This window comes from Salmo trutta, chromosome 6 (genome assembly GCF_901001165.1).
Source record: "Salmo trutta chromosome 6, fSalTru1.1, whole genome shotgun sequence".
In the NCBI taxonomy this organism is placed as follows: Eukaryota; Metazoa; Chordata; class Actinopteri; order Salmoniformes; family Salmonidae; genus Salmo; species Salmo trutta.
The window spans coordinates 59,732,332-59,747,599 of NC_042962.1; the positions used below are offsets into that span (position 1 = coordinate 59,732,332).

General features: G+C 39.7%; 2 protein-coding genes across 2 annotated transcripts; both read right to left on the reverse strand.

Annotated features, from left to right (window-relative positions):
- Positions 1–1,735: 1,735 nt before the first annotated feature.
- Positions 1,736–3,414, reverse strand: LOC115195239 (gamma-crystallin M3-like). The gene is made up of 3 exons (XM_029755014.1): positions 2,958–3,414; positions 2,378–2,620; positions 1,736–2,040 (listed from the first exon to the last, which is right to left on the reverse strand). Exons 1-3 carry the CDS (start codon positions 2,967–2,969, stop codon positions 1,753–1,755), a joined length of 543 nt encoding a protein of 180 aa, XP_029610874.1. The 5' UTR covers positions 2,970–3,414; the 3' UTR covers positions 1,736–1,752.
- Positions 3,415–13,333: 9,919 nt separating this feature from the next.
- On the reverse strand, positions 13,334–15,100 carry LOC115195240 (gamma-crystallin M3-like). The gene is made up of 3 exons (XM_029755016.1): positions 14,730–15,100; positions 14,060–14,326; positions 13,334–13,638 (listed from the first exon to the last, which is right to left on the reverse strand). Exons 1-3 carry the CDS (start codon positions 14,736–14,738, stop codon positions 13,345–13,347), a joined length of 570 nt encoding a protein of 189 aa, XP_029610876.1. The 5' UTR covers positions 14,739–15,100; the 3' UTR covers positions 13,334–13,344.
- Between the last annotated feature and the right edge of the window lie 168 nt (positions 15,101–15,268).

Consider the following 15,268-nt stretch of genomic DNA (forward strand, 5'->3'; position numbering starts at 1 on the left):
GAGCTAGCTAGCTAGTTTTCTTGGAGCAGGAGTAATGGCCGGTTTTAAATACCAAAAGGCTGATGTTATAAATCATGCTCAGTTCACATTAATGCTGTTAAGTATCAATCAATCAATCGAATGTATTTATAAAGCCCTTCTTACATCAGCTGATGTCACAAAGTGCTGTACAGAAACCCAGCCTAAAACCCCAAACAGCAAGCAATGCAGGTTTAGAAGCACGGTAGCTTGGAAAAACTCCCTAGAAAGGCCAGAACCTAGGAAGAAACCTAGAGAGGAACCAGGCTATGAGGGGTGGCCAGTCCTCTTCTGGCTGTGCCGGGTGGAGACCATAACAGAACATGGCCAAGATGTTCAAATGTTCATAGATAACCAGCAGGGTCAAATAATAATATTCACAGTGGTTGACGAGGGTGCAACAGGTCAGCACCTCAGGAGTAAATGTCATTTGGCTTTTCATAGCAGATCATTCAGAGTATCTCTACTGCTCCTGCTGTCTCTAGAGAGTTGAAAACAGCAGGTCTGTGACAGAGCATTTTAGGTAGGTCTATAATGCATGATGCTTTTTAGGCTGATAATGTATTATAGTAATGTATTGTAAGAAAGCTATAACTACTTATGATAAATTATTATATCTTATAGCGAGTATTATAAGGCACTATAAGTTTATTATAAGGCATTACTAAGGCACTTATAAGGAGTTATGTATGCCTCATGGAAATGATTACACATATTCTATTTGATGAGTTTGTGGTTTGTATTATGGTAATGTTACAGTTTTGGAGGATGGAAGTGGGAAGTGGTTTGATAAATATGGCATGCCACTGTGTAGTGTGAAGGGTTGTGACAAGTTGTCACTACTTCTTAAGAGTTGAATTTGTGAGTGTGAAATGTCCTTATTTTTATTATAGCAGCAACATGCTTGATTATGTCTGAGTAAGGACAGTATGATGTGCTGAGCTGAGCTTTCAAAGCTGAAGCTCCTCAAAGCCGAAGCTCCTCAAAGCTGAAGTTCCTCAAAGCTGAAGCTCCTCAAAGCTGAAGTTCCTCAAAGCTGAAGTTCCTCAAAGCTGAAGCTCCTCAAAGCTGAAGTTCCTCAAAGCTGAAATTCCTCAAAGCTGAAGCTCCTCAAAGCTGAAGTTCCTCAAAGTAAACAAAACAATTGATAACTTGAGCACCTGTCTGATTTCCATGCTTCATCTTTTTAGTTAATTAGAGGACCTTCCTTGCCTTTTACAAAAAAGTGGTGTAGTCTTATTTAAATCCTCATTTGGTGTAGTCGGCAGGATTCCGGTGTTAAGAGCTTATCTTGTCTAAAACACCCATACACAAGGCAGTGTCAAGTGCCTAGAATAGGCTAGAGGTTTTTTAAGACTACATTTTACTCATTTAGCATTTCATACATTTTTTTTTGTACTGGCCCCCCGTTGGAATTGAATCCACAACCCTGGCGTTGCACAAACCATGCTCTACCAACTGAGCCACAGGGAAGACTAAATATAAGGATTATAGAATTTGGGGAAAAAGGGACATTTTTGTTTACATTGTGTTTACATACATTACAGCTGATATTAGTATTTATAGTGGTTGCAGTATAATAGTTGCTTATAGTGGCTTTTTAGTGGTATTATATTGATATAACAGTAATTTACAGTGCAGTGGTTTGTGGAAATAAGGTAAGAAAATCGCTGCAAAAAATGAAGGTTTAAAATATTTATTAAAAAGTCATTGCGCTCTTTAAAGACAGCACATTTAAAAGGCAGCATCGCCGCTGATGCGCCTCATGGACTGGAACTTCATTTCATCATTTCCCATTCCCATCTCTCTTGTGTTCCTGTACTCTCCAGGCCTCAGGTAGGTCTGCATGCCTCTGAATTGGGGCTGCTCGTACATGACCCAGTGGCCGTCCATCACGTTGCAGGACTGCATCTCGGGCATATGGTAACGCTCCTGGATAGAGTCACAGTCGTCCATCACCTCGTGCATCTGGCCTCCGAAGTTCTCCTTCTCGTAGATCCTCATCCTGAACTGGCCCATGTGCTATTGGAAAGAAAATAACACATTTCACGCATCTATTAACTGAATAGGATGAACTTGGTTGATAGGATGGCATACAATGCAATATGCCACAATCTAAAATGAATGAAAAAGATAAGCACCATACGGTATAATTGTTATCTTCTTCATTCATTTGCAGTTGAGGCATATAGCTGGATCTACACAACCAATGGCATAAGATTACATTTGAGGTGTGAAAACATTAGACAGTCTTCGATTTTGGAGTGTAAGATAGTTTTATGGCATCGATGATTGTGGTCATTGTGGTGTGGTTGTGAATAGTTGTGGTCTGTTGTGCTCTGTCTGCAGAGCTGCTTACCTGGGGGATCATACGACAAGACCTGATGCAGTCGTTGAAGCCCATCATGTGCTGGTGCTCAGGGTACTCTCCCCTCCTCAGGAAGTACTGGTGGCCCATGTAGTTGGGCCGGTCGTACACCATGAACATGCCACTCTCCACCCTGCACGAGTTGCACCTGTTCAGGTGAGAGGAGAGCTCGGAGCAGTCGCTGCTGCACTCATAGGAGCAGCCCTGGAAGTTCTTGTCCTCGTAGAAGATGATCTGGAGAAAGAAAGTATGCGTTGAAGGTCTAAACATCATGACGTGAAACCAATTGATTTTGATGTGCAAAAACTCATACATTCTATCCCGTTCAGAAATGATTCTACATAATAGTTTTAATGTGTCTGACAAAATCATGCAACCATGATTATAATTATAAGTCATTATAAGTCATCTGTAGTTATCATAGTGTTCTGAATCTAAAAACACACACATCAAGGATATATTTCCCATTGGAAATGGGCTCTGATGCATCCTAGATTCATAGTTCCAATGCCAGGTGACGTACAGTTCAGCACTGTGCACAGACTTTGATCACAGCCCCACATTACAGTACCTTTCCGTTCATGGTCACAGTTATTTGATTTCTGTTGTTCTCCCTACTGGCGTGCTGCCTTTTATGCTTGATGTAGCTCCAGAAGAATCTACCGCCCAATTGTATAAAACGCTGAGTCAGCTGAGCAACACTGTACTGTACTATACATCAACTCTACGCTCACGGCAAAGAGTTATCATTTAGTGCTCTGTAAGGTAAAAGGGTTTAGATTAGGTCTGATTCCTTTTAGATGTATTGTATAGTCTCTTTTAAATAGACTGATTTTAATTTAGCTTCAACAATACATTTGTGTAAATGATGTGCTCATAATTAACCATTTGGGGAAAACACTTCATTTTTTTATTTTAATTGTAATTTAACTTTTATAGGCTCTGTTCATGCCTATTTCATTTGCATTAGGAATAGGTTTGTGCAGTGCACACAAGAAACCTCCACTCAAAAATGATATTTTGGTATTCCACTATTGATTACAGTCCCGAAATATTTTGCATGTCAGCAGTCAAGTTTACAAGATATTGGACTTTCAAGAAGTACAGTGTCACCGGCCACATCATCATGATGCAAACTGTGGACTATTGAACAAAAATACCAAAAGATAGTTGATTTTACCTTTAAGTGGTTGGTAAGGTGTAGGTAAAGGTGTACCTTACAATTTATATTGCATATTGCATAGTATCAAAATAGTATTAAAAAAAGTATCAAAAGCAATATGGGGGTTGTTTGAATTGCTCCTTGAGTGTTTCAGCAATATAATATTCCAATTCAGTGTTATTTAAAAAGTGCATGCACTTTTTATGCAAGTGTTTGTACAGTAGCTACATTCAATATCATTGAAAGATACTGTGATATTTAGTTTGTGTCACGGCTGTCGTCGGTGAAAGAGGACCAAAATGCAGCAGGTACGTGTATGCTCATTTTGACTTTTATTTTACTATCAAAAGAACACTCCAAAACAACAAAACACGAAAACAAACGAACAACAAACAGTCTGGCAAAGCCTAGGGCTGAACACAGAACAATCACCCACAAATCACAAACACAAACACACCCTTATATATGGGACTCTCAATCAAAGGCAGATAGACAACACCTGCCTTCAACTGAGAGTCCCAACCCCAATTAACCAACATAGAAACACACTCACCAGACTAGACATAGAAATACATAAACATAGACTATAAACCAAAACCCCGGAAATACTAAATCAAACACCCCCTTTGAACAAACACACCACCCTGAACCACATAAAACAAATACCCTCTGTCACGCCCTGACCAAACTACAAAACAATTAACCTTATATACTGGCCAGGACGTGACAGTTTGACAGAAAACACTGTCTCAGGGGCCGTGCCAGAGTCCCCCATAAGTGTTCCTGTCTCAGGGGCCGCGCCAGAGTCCCCCATAAGTGTTCCTGTCTCAGGGGCCGCGCCAGAGTCCCCCATAAGTGTTCCTGTCTCAGGGGCCTCGCCAGAGTCCCCCATAAGTGTTCCTGTCTCAGGTGCCGCTCCAGAATCACCCATGGCATATGGTTTACATCGTTTTCATGCTCATCAGACCATTCAGTGACCACTCGAGCCCTGTGGATGGGGCAATGTCAGCCTATGGGGGCATAGCCATGGAAACCAAAATAATGGCCTGCCCAGCATTTGTATGCATGATCCTAAGCATGATGGGAACCACACCTGTGTGGAAGCACCTGCTTTCAATACACTTTCAATACACTTTCAATACACTTTGTATCCCTCATTTACTCAAGTGTTTCCATTATCTGTGCAGTTACCTGTACATCATCCTAATGAAATAAAATTGTAATATCCAGAGCTTACAGTCATATGTGCATACATTGTCGTATGGGTGGCCCCAGCAGGAATCAAACCTTTATATTAAGTTGCTCCTATAGGGTAAAAGCGTATACTAAGTTTATCTTATAGGGTAACACATTATATTACGTTTATCTTATAGGGTAACACTTTATATTAAGTTTATTTTATAGGGTAACACTTTACACTAAGTTGTTGCTGTAGGGTAATACTTTACAGTAAGTTGTTTCTATAGGGTAATACTTTACATTAAGTTGTTCCAATAGGGTAACAATTTATACTAAGTTGTTCCTACAGGGTAACACTTTACATTAAGTTGTTCCTATAGGGTAACACTTTATATTAAGTTGTTTCTATAGGGTAACCCTTTATATTAAGTTATTCCTATAGGGTAACCCTTTACATTAAATTGTTCCTATAGGGTAACACTTTACATTAAGTTGTTCCTATAGGGTAACACTTTACATTAAGGGGTTCCTATAGGGTAACCCTTTACATTAAGTTGTTCCTATAGGGTAACCCTTTATATGAAATTGTCCCTATAGGGTAACATTTTACATTAAGTTGTTTCAATAGGGTAACACTTTACATTAAGCTGTTCCTATAGGGTAACACTTTACATTAAGTTGTTCCTATAGGGTAACCCTTTACATTAAGTTGTTCCTATAGGGTAACCCTTTACATTAAGTTGTTCCTATAGGGTAACACTTTACATTAAGTTGTTCCTATAGGGTAACACTTTACATTAAGTTGTTCCTATAGGGTAACCCTTTACATTAAGTTGTTCCTATAGGGTAACACTTTACATTAAGTTGTTCCTATAGGGTAACCCTTTACATTAAGTTGTTCCTATAGGGTAATACTTTATGTTAAGTTGTTCCTATAGGGTAACACTTTACATTAAGTTGTTCCTATAGGGTAACACTTTACATTAAGTTGTTCCTATAGGGTAACACTTTACATTAAGTTGTTCCTATAGGGTAATACTTTATGTTAAGTTGTTCCTATAGGGTAACACTTTACATTAAGTTGTTCCTATAGGGTAACACTTTATATTAAGTTGTTTCTATAGGGTAACCCTTTATATTAAGTTATTCCTATAGGGTAACACTTTACATTAAGTTGTTCCTATAGGGTAACACTTTACATTAAGGGGTTCCTATAGGGTAACCCTTTACATTAAGTTGTTCCTATAGGGTAACCCTTTATATGAAGTTGTCCCTATAGGGTAACATTTTACATTAAGTTGTTTCAATAGGGTAACACTTTACATTAAGCTGTTCCTATAGGGTAACACTTTACATTAAGTTGTTCCTATAGGGTAACCCTTTACATTAAGTTGTTCCTATAGGGTAACCCTTTACATTAAGTTGTTCCTATAGGGTAACACTTTACATTAAGTTGTTCCTATAGGGTAACACTTTACATTAAGTTGTTCCTATAGGGTAACCCTTTATGTTAAATTGTTCCTATAGGGTAACCCTTTACATTAAGTTGTTCCTATAGGGTAACACTTTACATTAAGTTGTTCCTATAGGGTAACACTTTACATTAAGTTGTTCCTATAGGGTAACCCTTTATGTTAAATTGTTCCTATAGGGTAACCCTTTACATTAAGTTGTTCCTATAGGGTAACACTTTACATTAAGTTGTTCCTATAGGGTAACACTTTACATTAAGTTGTTCCTATAGGGTAATACTTTATATTAAGTTGTTCCTATAGGGTAACACTTTATGTTAAGTTGTTCCTATAGGGTAACCCTTTATGTTAAATTGTTCCTATAGGGTAACCCTTTACATGAAGTTGTTCCTATAGGGTAACACTTTATGTTAAATTGTTCCTATAGGGTAACACTTTACATTAAGTTGTTCCTATAGGGTAACCCTTTATGTTAAATTGTTCCTATAGGGTAACCCTTTACATGAAGTTGTTCCTATAGGGTAACACTTTATGTTAAATTGTTCCTATAGGGTAACACTTTACATTAAGTTGTTCCTATAGGGTAACCCTTTATGTTAAATTGTTCCTATAGGGTAACACTTTACATTAAGTTGTTCCTATAGGGTAACACTTTACATTAAGTTGTTCCTATAGGGTAACCCTTTATGTTAAATTGTTCCTATAGGGTAACACTTTACATTAAGTTGTTCCTATAGGGTAACACTTTACATTAAGTTGTTCCTATAGGGTAACCCTTTACATTAAGTTGTTCCTATAGGGTAATACTTTATGTGAAATTGTTCCTATAGGGTAACACTTTATGTTAAATTGTTCCTATAGGGTAACACTTTACATTAAGTTGTTCCTATAGGGTAACCCTTTACATTAAGTTGTTCCTATAGGGTAATACTTTATGTGAAATTGTTCCTATAGGGTAATACTTTATGTGAAATTGTTCCTATAGGGTAACACTTTATGTTAAATTGTTCCTATAGGGTAACCCTTTATGTTAAATTGTTCCTATAGGGTAACCCTTTACATTAAGTTGTTCCTATAGGGTAACACTTTACATTAAGTTGTTCCTATAGGGTAACACTTTATGTTAAATTGTTCCTATAGGGTTGGTTTTGTGGTTGCCTTTTGGCGCTCAACGTGCAAGAGAGTGTGTGTGTCTGTCTGTGTGTTGTGCTGTGTGTGTGTGTGTGTGTGTGTGTGTGTGTGTGTGTGTGTGTGTGTGTGTGTGTGTGTGTGTGTGTGTGTGTGTGTGTGTGTGTGATTGTGTGCATAAGTGTGTGTGTGTACCTGCATAGGCATAAAGAAAGCAGATGACTGCAATACATGAATTATGTAAGCAGGTAGGCAACTATACACTTTGATCTGTTCTGAAATTGAATAGCCACAATGTACTGTACGCCTGACCCCTATCTAATACCTTACTTTTATAATACATCTATTGTGTTTAGTGAAATGGGTGGCCCCATTGTGAAGAATCCCTGACCAAGCAACATGAAGTGGCATAGAGCGGTATACCGCTGTCTGGTTCTTATGTACTGTAATGGCATACATTTGCATTGTGATGTCACTGCAAAAATGTATCATGCCACAAAGAATACAGTTGAAACTATTAAAAGAGAAATGTGTCAGAAAACACCCCCCAAAAAACAACAACAGAAAAAGGGATACATATCCATGCTGCACATTTGATGCTCACATACAGTCCACATTTATGAACTATTATTATGAACAAAAATTATGTCCAATTCAAACCCCAATGCAGAAGATGTTCTTCAAAGAGTTCCTCTGACAAAATATTATCAGCCACCAGAGGTCATGGAAGGTCTAATTCCTCTGACTTCTTTAAACCAGTCCACAGTCCATTGGTTATACATTACTTCTCTAACGTCTCTAAACCAGTTCATTAGTTACACATTACTTCTCTAACGTCTCTAAACCAGTTCATTGGTTATACATTACTTCTCTAACATCTCTAAATCAGTTCATTGGTTATACATTACTTCTCTAAACCAGTTCATTGGTTATACATTACTTCTCTAACGTCTCTAAACCAGTTCATTGGTTATACATTACTTCTCTATCCCAGTTCATTGGTTATACATTACTTCTCTAACATCTCTAAACCAGTTCATTAGTTATACATTACTTCTCTAAACCAAATCAAATCAAATCAAATTTATTTATATAGCCCTTCGTACATCAGCTGAAATCTCAAAGTGCTGTACAGAAACCCAGCCTAAAACCCCAAACAGCAAGCAATGCATGTGAAAGAAGCACGGTGGCTGGGAAAAACTCCCTAGGAAAAACTCCTGAGAAAGGCCAAAAACCTAGGAAGAAACCTAGAGAGGAACCAGGCTATGAGGGGTGGCCAGTCCTCTTCTGGCTGTGCCGGGTGGATATTATAACAGAACATGGTCAAGATGTTAAAATGTTCGTAAATGACCAGCATGGTCAAATAATAATAATCATAGTAATTGTCGAGGGTGCAACAAGGACGTCCGGTGAACAGGTCAGGGTTCCGTAGCCGCAGGCAGAACAGTTGAAACTGGAGCAGCAGCATGGCCAGGTGGACTGGGGACAGCAAGGAGTCATCATGCCAGGTAGTCCTGAGGCATGGTCCTAGGGCTCAGGTCCTCCGAGAGAAAGAAAGAAAGAGAGAAAGAGAGAATTAGAGAGAGCATATTTACATTCACACAGGACACCGGATAAGACAAGAGAATACTCCAGATGTAACAGACTGACCCTAGCCCCCCGACACATAAACTACTGCAGCATAAATACTGGAGGCTGAGACAGGAGGGATCAGAAGACACTGTGGCCCCATCCGATGATACCCCCGGACAGGGCCAAACAGGCAGGATATAACCCCACCCACTTTGCCAAAGCACAGCCCCCACACCACTAGAGGGATATCTACAACCACCAACTTACCGTCCGAAGACAAGGCCGAGTATAGCCCACAAAGATCTCCGCCACGGCACAACCCAAGGGGGGGCGCCAACCCAGACAGGAAGACCACGTCAGTGGCTCAACCTACTCAAGTGACGCACCCCTCCCATGGACGGCATGGAAGAACACCAGTAAGTCAGTGACTCAGCCCCTGTAAAAGGGTTAGAGGCAGAGAATCCCAGTGGGAAGAGGGGAACCGACAAGGCAGAGACAGCAAGGGCGGTTCGTTGCTCCAGCCTTTCCGTTCACCTTCACACTCCTGGGCCAGACTATACTTAATCATAGGACCTACTGAAGAGATAAGTCTTCAGTAAAGACTTAAAGGTTGAGACTGAGTCTGCGTCTCTCACATGGGTAGGCAGACCATTCCATAAAAATGGAGCTCTATAGGAGAAAGCCCTACCTCCAGCCGTTTGCTTAGAAATTCTAGGGACAATTAGGAGGCCTGCGTCTTGTGACCGTAGCGTACGTGTAGGTATGTACGGCAGGACCAAATCGGAAAGATAGGTAGGAGCAAGCCCATGTAATGCTTTGTAGGTTAGCAGTAAAACCTTGAAATCAGCCCTTGCCTTAACAGGAAGCCAGTGTAGGGAGGCTAGCACTGGAGTAATATGATCAAATTTTTTGGTTCTAGTCAGGATTCTAGCAGCCGTATTTAGCACTAACTGAAGTTTGTTTAGTGCTTTATCCGGGTAGCCGGAAAGTAGAGCATTGCAGTAGTCGAGCCTAGAAGTAACAAAAGCATGGATTAATTTTTCTGCGTCATTTTTGGACAGAAAGTTTCTGATTTTTGCAATGTTACGTAGATGGAAAAAAGCTGTCCTTGAAGCAGTCTTGATATGTTCTTCAAAAGAGAGATCAGGGTCCAGAGTAACGCCGAGGTCCTTCACAGTTTTATTTGAGACGACTGTACAACCATCCAGATTAATTGTCAGATTCAACAGAAGATCTCTTTGTTTCTTGTGACCTAGGACAAGCATCTCTGTTTTGTCCGAGTTTAAAAGTAGAACATTTGCAGCCATCCACTTCCTTATGTCTGAAACACAGGCTTCTAGCGAGGGCAATTTTGGGGCTTCACCATGTTTCATTGAAATGTACAGCTGTGTGTCGTCCGCATAGCAGTGAAATTTAACATTATGTTTTCGAATGACATCCCCAAGAGGTAAAATATATAGTGAAAACAATAGTGGTCCTAGAACGGAACCTTGAGGAACACCGAAATTTACAATTGATTTGTCAGAGGACGAACCATTCACAGAGACAAACTGATATCTTTCCGACAGATAAGATCTAAACCAGGCCAGAACTTGTCCATGTAGACCAATTTGGGTTTCCAATCTCTCCAAAAGAATGTGGTGATCGATGGTATCAAAAGCGGCACTAAGATCTAGGAGCATGAGGACAGATGCAGAGCCTCGGTCTGACGTCATTAAAAGGTCATTTACCACCTTCACAAGTGCAGTCTCAGTGCTATGATGGGGTCTAAAACCAGACTGAAGCGTTTCGTATACATTGTTTGTCTTCAGGAAGGCAGTGAGTTGCTGCGCAACAACTTTTTCTAAAATTTTTGAGAGGAATGGAAGATTCGATATAGGCCGATAGTTTTTTATAATTTCTGGGTCAAGATTCGGCTTTTTCAAGAGAGGCTTTATTACTGCCACTTTTAGTGAGCTTGGTACACATCCGGTGGATAGAGAGCCGTTTATTATGTTCAACATAGGAGGGCCAAGCACAGGAAGCAGCTCTTTCAGTAGTTTAGTTGGAATAGGGTCCAGTATGCAGCTTGAGGGTTTGGAGGCCATGATTATTTTCATCATTATGTCAAGAGATATAGTACTAAAACACTTTAGTATCTCCCTTGATCCTAGGTCCTGGCAGAGTTGTGCAGACTCAGGACAATGGAGCCCTGGAGGAATACCCAGATTTAAAGAGGAGTCCGTAATTTGCTTTCTAATGATCATGATCTTTTCCTCAAAGAAGTTCATAAATTTATTACTGCTGAAGTGAAAGCCATCCTCCATTTGCGAATGCTGCTTTTTAGTTAGCTTTGCGACAGTGTCAAAAAGAAATTTCGGATTGTTCTTATTTTCCTCAATTAAGTTGGAAAAATAGGATGATCGTGCAGCAGTGAGGGCTCTTCGATACTGCACGGTACTGTCTTTCCAAGCTAGTCGGAAGACTTCCAGTTTAGTGTGGCGCCATTTCCGTTCCAATTTTCTGGAAGCTTGCTTCAGAGCTCGTGTATTTTCTGTATACCAGGGAGCTAGTTTCTCATGACTAATGTTTTTAATTTTTAGGGGTGCAACTGCATCTAGGGTATTGCGCAAGGTTAAATTGAGTTCCTCGGTTAGGTGGTTAACTGATTCTTGTCCTCTGACGTCCTTGGGTAGGCAGAGGGAGTCTGGAAGGGCATCAAGGAATCTTTGGGTTGTCTGAGAATTTATAGCACGACTTTTAATCTTCCTTGGTTGGGGTCTGAGCAGATTATTTGTTGCAATTGTAAACGCAATAAAATGGTGGTCCGATAATCCAGGATTATGAGGAAAAACATTAAGATCCACAACATTTATTCCATGGGACAAAACTAGGTCCAGAGTATGACTGTGGCAGTGAGTAGGTCCAGAGACATGTTGGACAAAACCCAGTTCATTGGTTATACATTACTTCTCTAAACCAGTTCATTGGTTATACATTACTTCTCTAAACCAGTTCATTAGTTATACATTACTTCTCTAAACCAGTTCATTGGTTATACATTACTTCTCTAACATCTCTAAACCAGTTCATTGGTTATACATTACTTATCTAAACCAGTTCATTAGTTATACATTACTTCTCTAAACCAGTTCATTAGTTATACATTACATCTCTATCCCAGTTCATTGGTTATACATTACTTCTCTAAACCAGTTCATTAGTTATACATTACTTCTCTAACATCTCTAAACCAGTTCATTGGTTATACATTACTTCTCTAACATCTCTAAACCAGTTCATTGGTTATACATTACATCTCTAAACCAGTTCATTGGTTACACATTACTTCTCTAACGTCTCTAAACCAGTTCATTGGTTATACATTACTTCTCTAACATCTCTAAACCAGTTCATTGGTTATACATTACATCTCTAAACCAGTTCATTGGTTACACATTACTTCTCTAACGTCTCTAAACCAGTTCATTGGTTATACATTACTTCTCTATCCCAGTTCATTGGTTATACATTACTTCTCTAAACCAGTTCATTGGTTAGGAACGGGGGGATACCTAGTCAGTTGTACAACTGAAAGCATTCAACTCCACATTTAACCCAACCCCTCTGAATCAGAGGTGCAGGGGGCTGCCATATTCGACATCCACGTATTTGGCACCCAGGGAACAGTGGGTTAAGTGCCTTGCTCAGAACTACATATTTTTACCTTGTCAGGGGATTCGATCCAGAAACCTTTTGGTTACTGTCCCATTGCTCTAACCACTAGGCTACCTGCTAACCACTAGGCTACTAGGCTACCTTATACATCACTTCTCTAAACCAGTTCATTGATAATACATCACTTCTCTCATGTCTCTAAACCAGTTCATTGGTTATACATTACTTCTCTAAACCAGTTCATTGATTATACATCACTTCTCTCATGTCTCTAAACTAGTCCATTGTCCATTGGTTATACATTATACTGTGGAGAAATGTAAACTAGCGTAATGCTAACAGTTGACAATAAGGATTAGTTTGCTGCAAAATAAGTTTGAGAAACTGGAGGTTACAGTACATCAGGCTTTCTGAGTAATATAATGTGATGTACTGTATATCATTTCTGATGTACTGTAACATGGGTTCAATTTGGTTCAATTGAGGCAGTGAGAAAATGCATATATATATATATTTTTTTTTTGCTATTGGTAAATGAATGTTCTGTGCACATTTGATGTATCAAAATCAAATTATATTACTTTTTTTCTTTCAGACCATTTGAAATCCCTCTCCAGACATTAATCTGTCAGAATAAACCAGTGTAATTTAAATACCATGGGTAGATTAGATTTGATAGAAAAAAGAGAAGAGAACAGGTACTTCAAAATAAGAGTTTTATTTCATTCAATGACAATTGTGACTTTTAGCAGCCTTTTTCGATGTCAGGTCAGCAGGAATCTCAGGCATCAATGCCGCTGACCCTCACAGGCATCCATGATCCTTCTGATGGAGTGAACTCTCATCATGGTGCTCATGCCCATGTCTCTGATACTCCTGTACTCTCCAGGCCTCACATACATCATCCTGCCTCTGAAGTGGGGCTGCTCGTACATGAGCCAGTGGCCGTCCATCACGTTGCAGGACTGCATCTCGGACATGCGGAAGCGCTCCTGGATGGACTCGCAGTCTTCCATCAGCTCGTGCATCTGGCCTCTGAAGCTCTCCCTCTCGTACAGCCTCATTCTGAACTGTCCCCGGTGCTGTTGGGGAGAGAGAACATTGACAGTTACTACCGTGTGTGTACTCTATGCTTCCAGTATTACATTTATCATTGCTTGTCAGCTGACTTCTACAGTAATAGAGGCCCACGTTCATTAGGGACAAACTGTTTAGATAATACCGAAACTTGTTCAATTAGAAGACATATTTTTGTTTTCTGTTACAAAACGTTTGGCTACGGTGTGCCCTGCTGAACACGACCCAGGTGAAAAGCACGTCAAGTATTAGATGTACAGAGTCCTAGTAACTCAAACTTCATCACCATTCACGAACATCTAGCTACTCAAAAATATAAAAATGCACTCTTTATATGAAGAGAAATAGCATGAACCATATCATAAATATAATCATGTCATCATCAAACACAAGGAGATGGTGGAACTCCAACTGTGGACGTCTTACCATTGGGATCATGCGGCAGGAACGGATGGACTCCAGCATGGTCATATCCCCCATGCCCATCATGGAGCCCATACGCTGGAAGTCGGAGTACTCTCCCCTCTTCAGGAACATCTGGTTGCCCATGAAGTTGGAGCGGTCGTAGATGACGAAGCAGCCCATTTCCACCCTGACCGACTGGCAGCGGTTTAGGTACATGTTGAGGTCGGGGCAGTCGCTGCTGGTCTCATAGCTGCGACCCTGGAAGTTCCTGTCCTCGTAGAAGATGATCTGAGAGGGTGATTTGATTAAGAAATGATTTAACCTATGACCTCTTCACCAATGTTGAGACGATTATAAAGGCTATGATTTTGAATGTTTTACATAATTAATATAGTTAATCATTATTAATTGATTGTGATTAATTTGTCATTACTATTAATAATTAAAAACATAATTATAAATTCTTAACTGTATATAATGCATATCAACGGCATGATGTCATATAATAACTCTATATTATTTTAATAAAACAAATAGTTTAGCATTATTTAGCTGAAAAACTTTGCTTTATTCTCACAGATTGATATTATTTGGATTAGGATTTTGTGGTTATAGCTGCTATGCAAGACACTATATTCATATCTCAATGGCCAGCTCTTATAGTGAATAAAAATCCGCTGCTCTGTATTACCCTGGTCATGGTTACGGTGGTTTAACTTGATGGTGAAGCTTGATTAGATGACACGCAGAAGACACGGTGTGTTGTGTCGATCCAGTGGCACTTTTATGTTGACATTGGGTCCACAGGGCACCTTGCACACCTTTGTGCTAAATAGCATGAGTCATCACAAGGCCCACGTGGGGCTTGTATACATTTTACACAGCACATCTCAATTAGTTATTATTGGATGCTGAATGCAGCATGGGGGCCATGACATGTATTGTTCTCACCAGAAATAGAACATGGCATATTCTTCAGTTTGGGTGATTATGCTAGATGGTACTTTACCAGGTCAAAATGCAGTTACAGTATATTTACTAGTGAACTTGGTCACACTTAGTGAACTTTGTCCCACTAAGTGAACTTGGTCACAGTGAATTTGGACTCACTAAGTGAACTTGGTCACACTAAGTGAACTTGGTCACCCTAAGTGAACTTGGTCCCACTTAGGGAACTTGGTAACAGTAACTGAACTTGGTCCCACTCAGTGAACTTGGTCCGACTTAGTG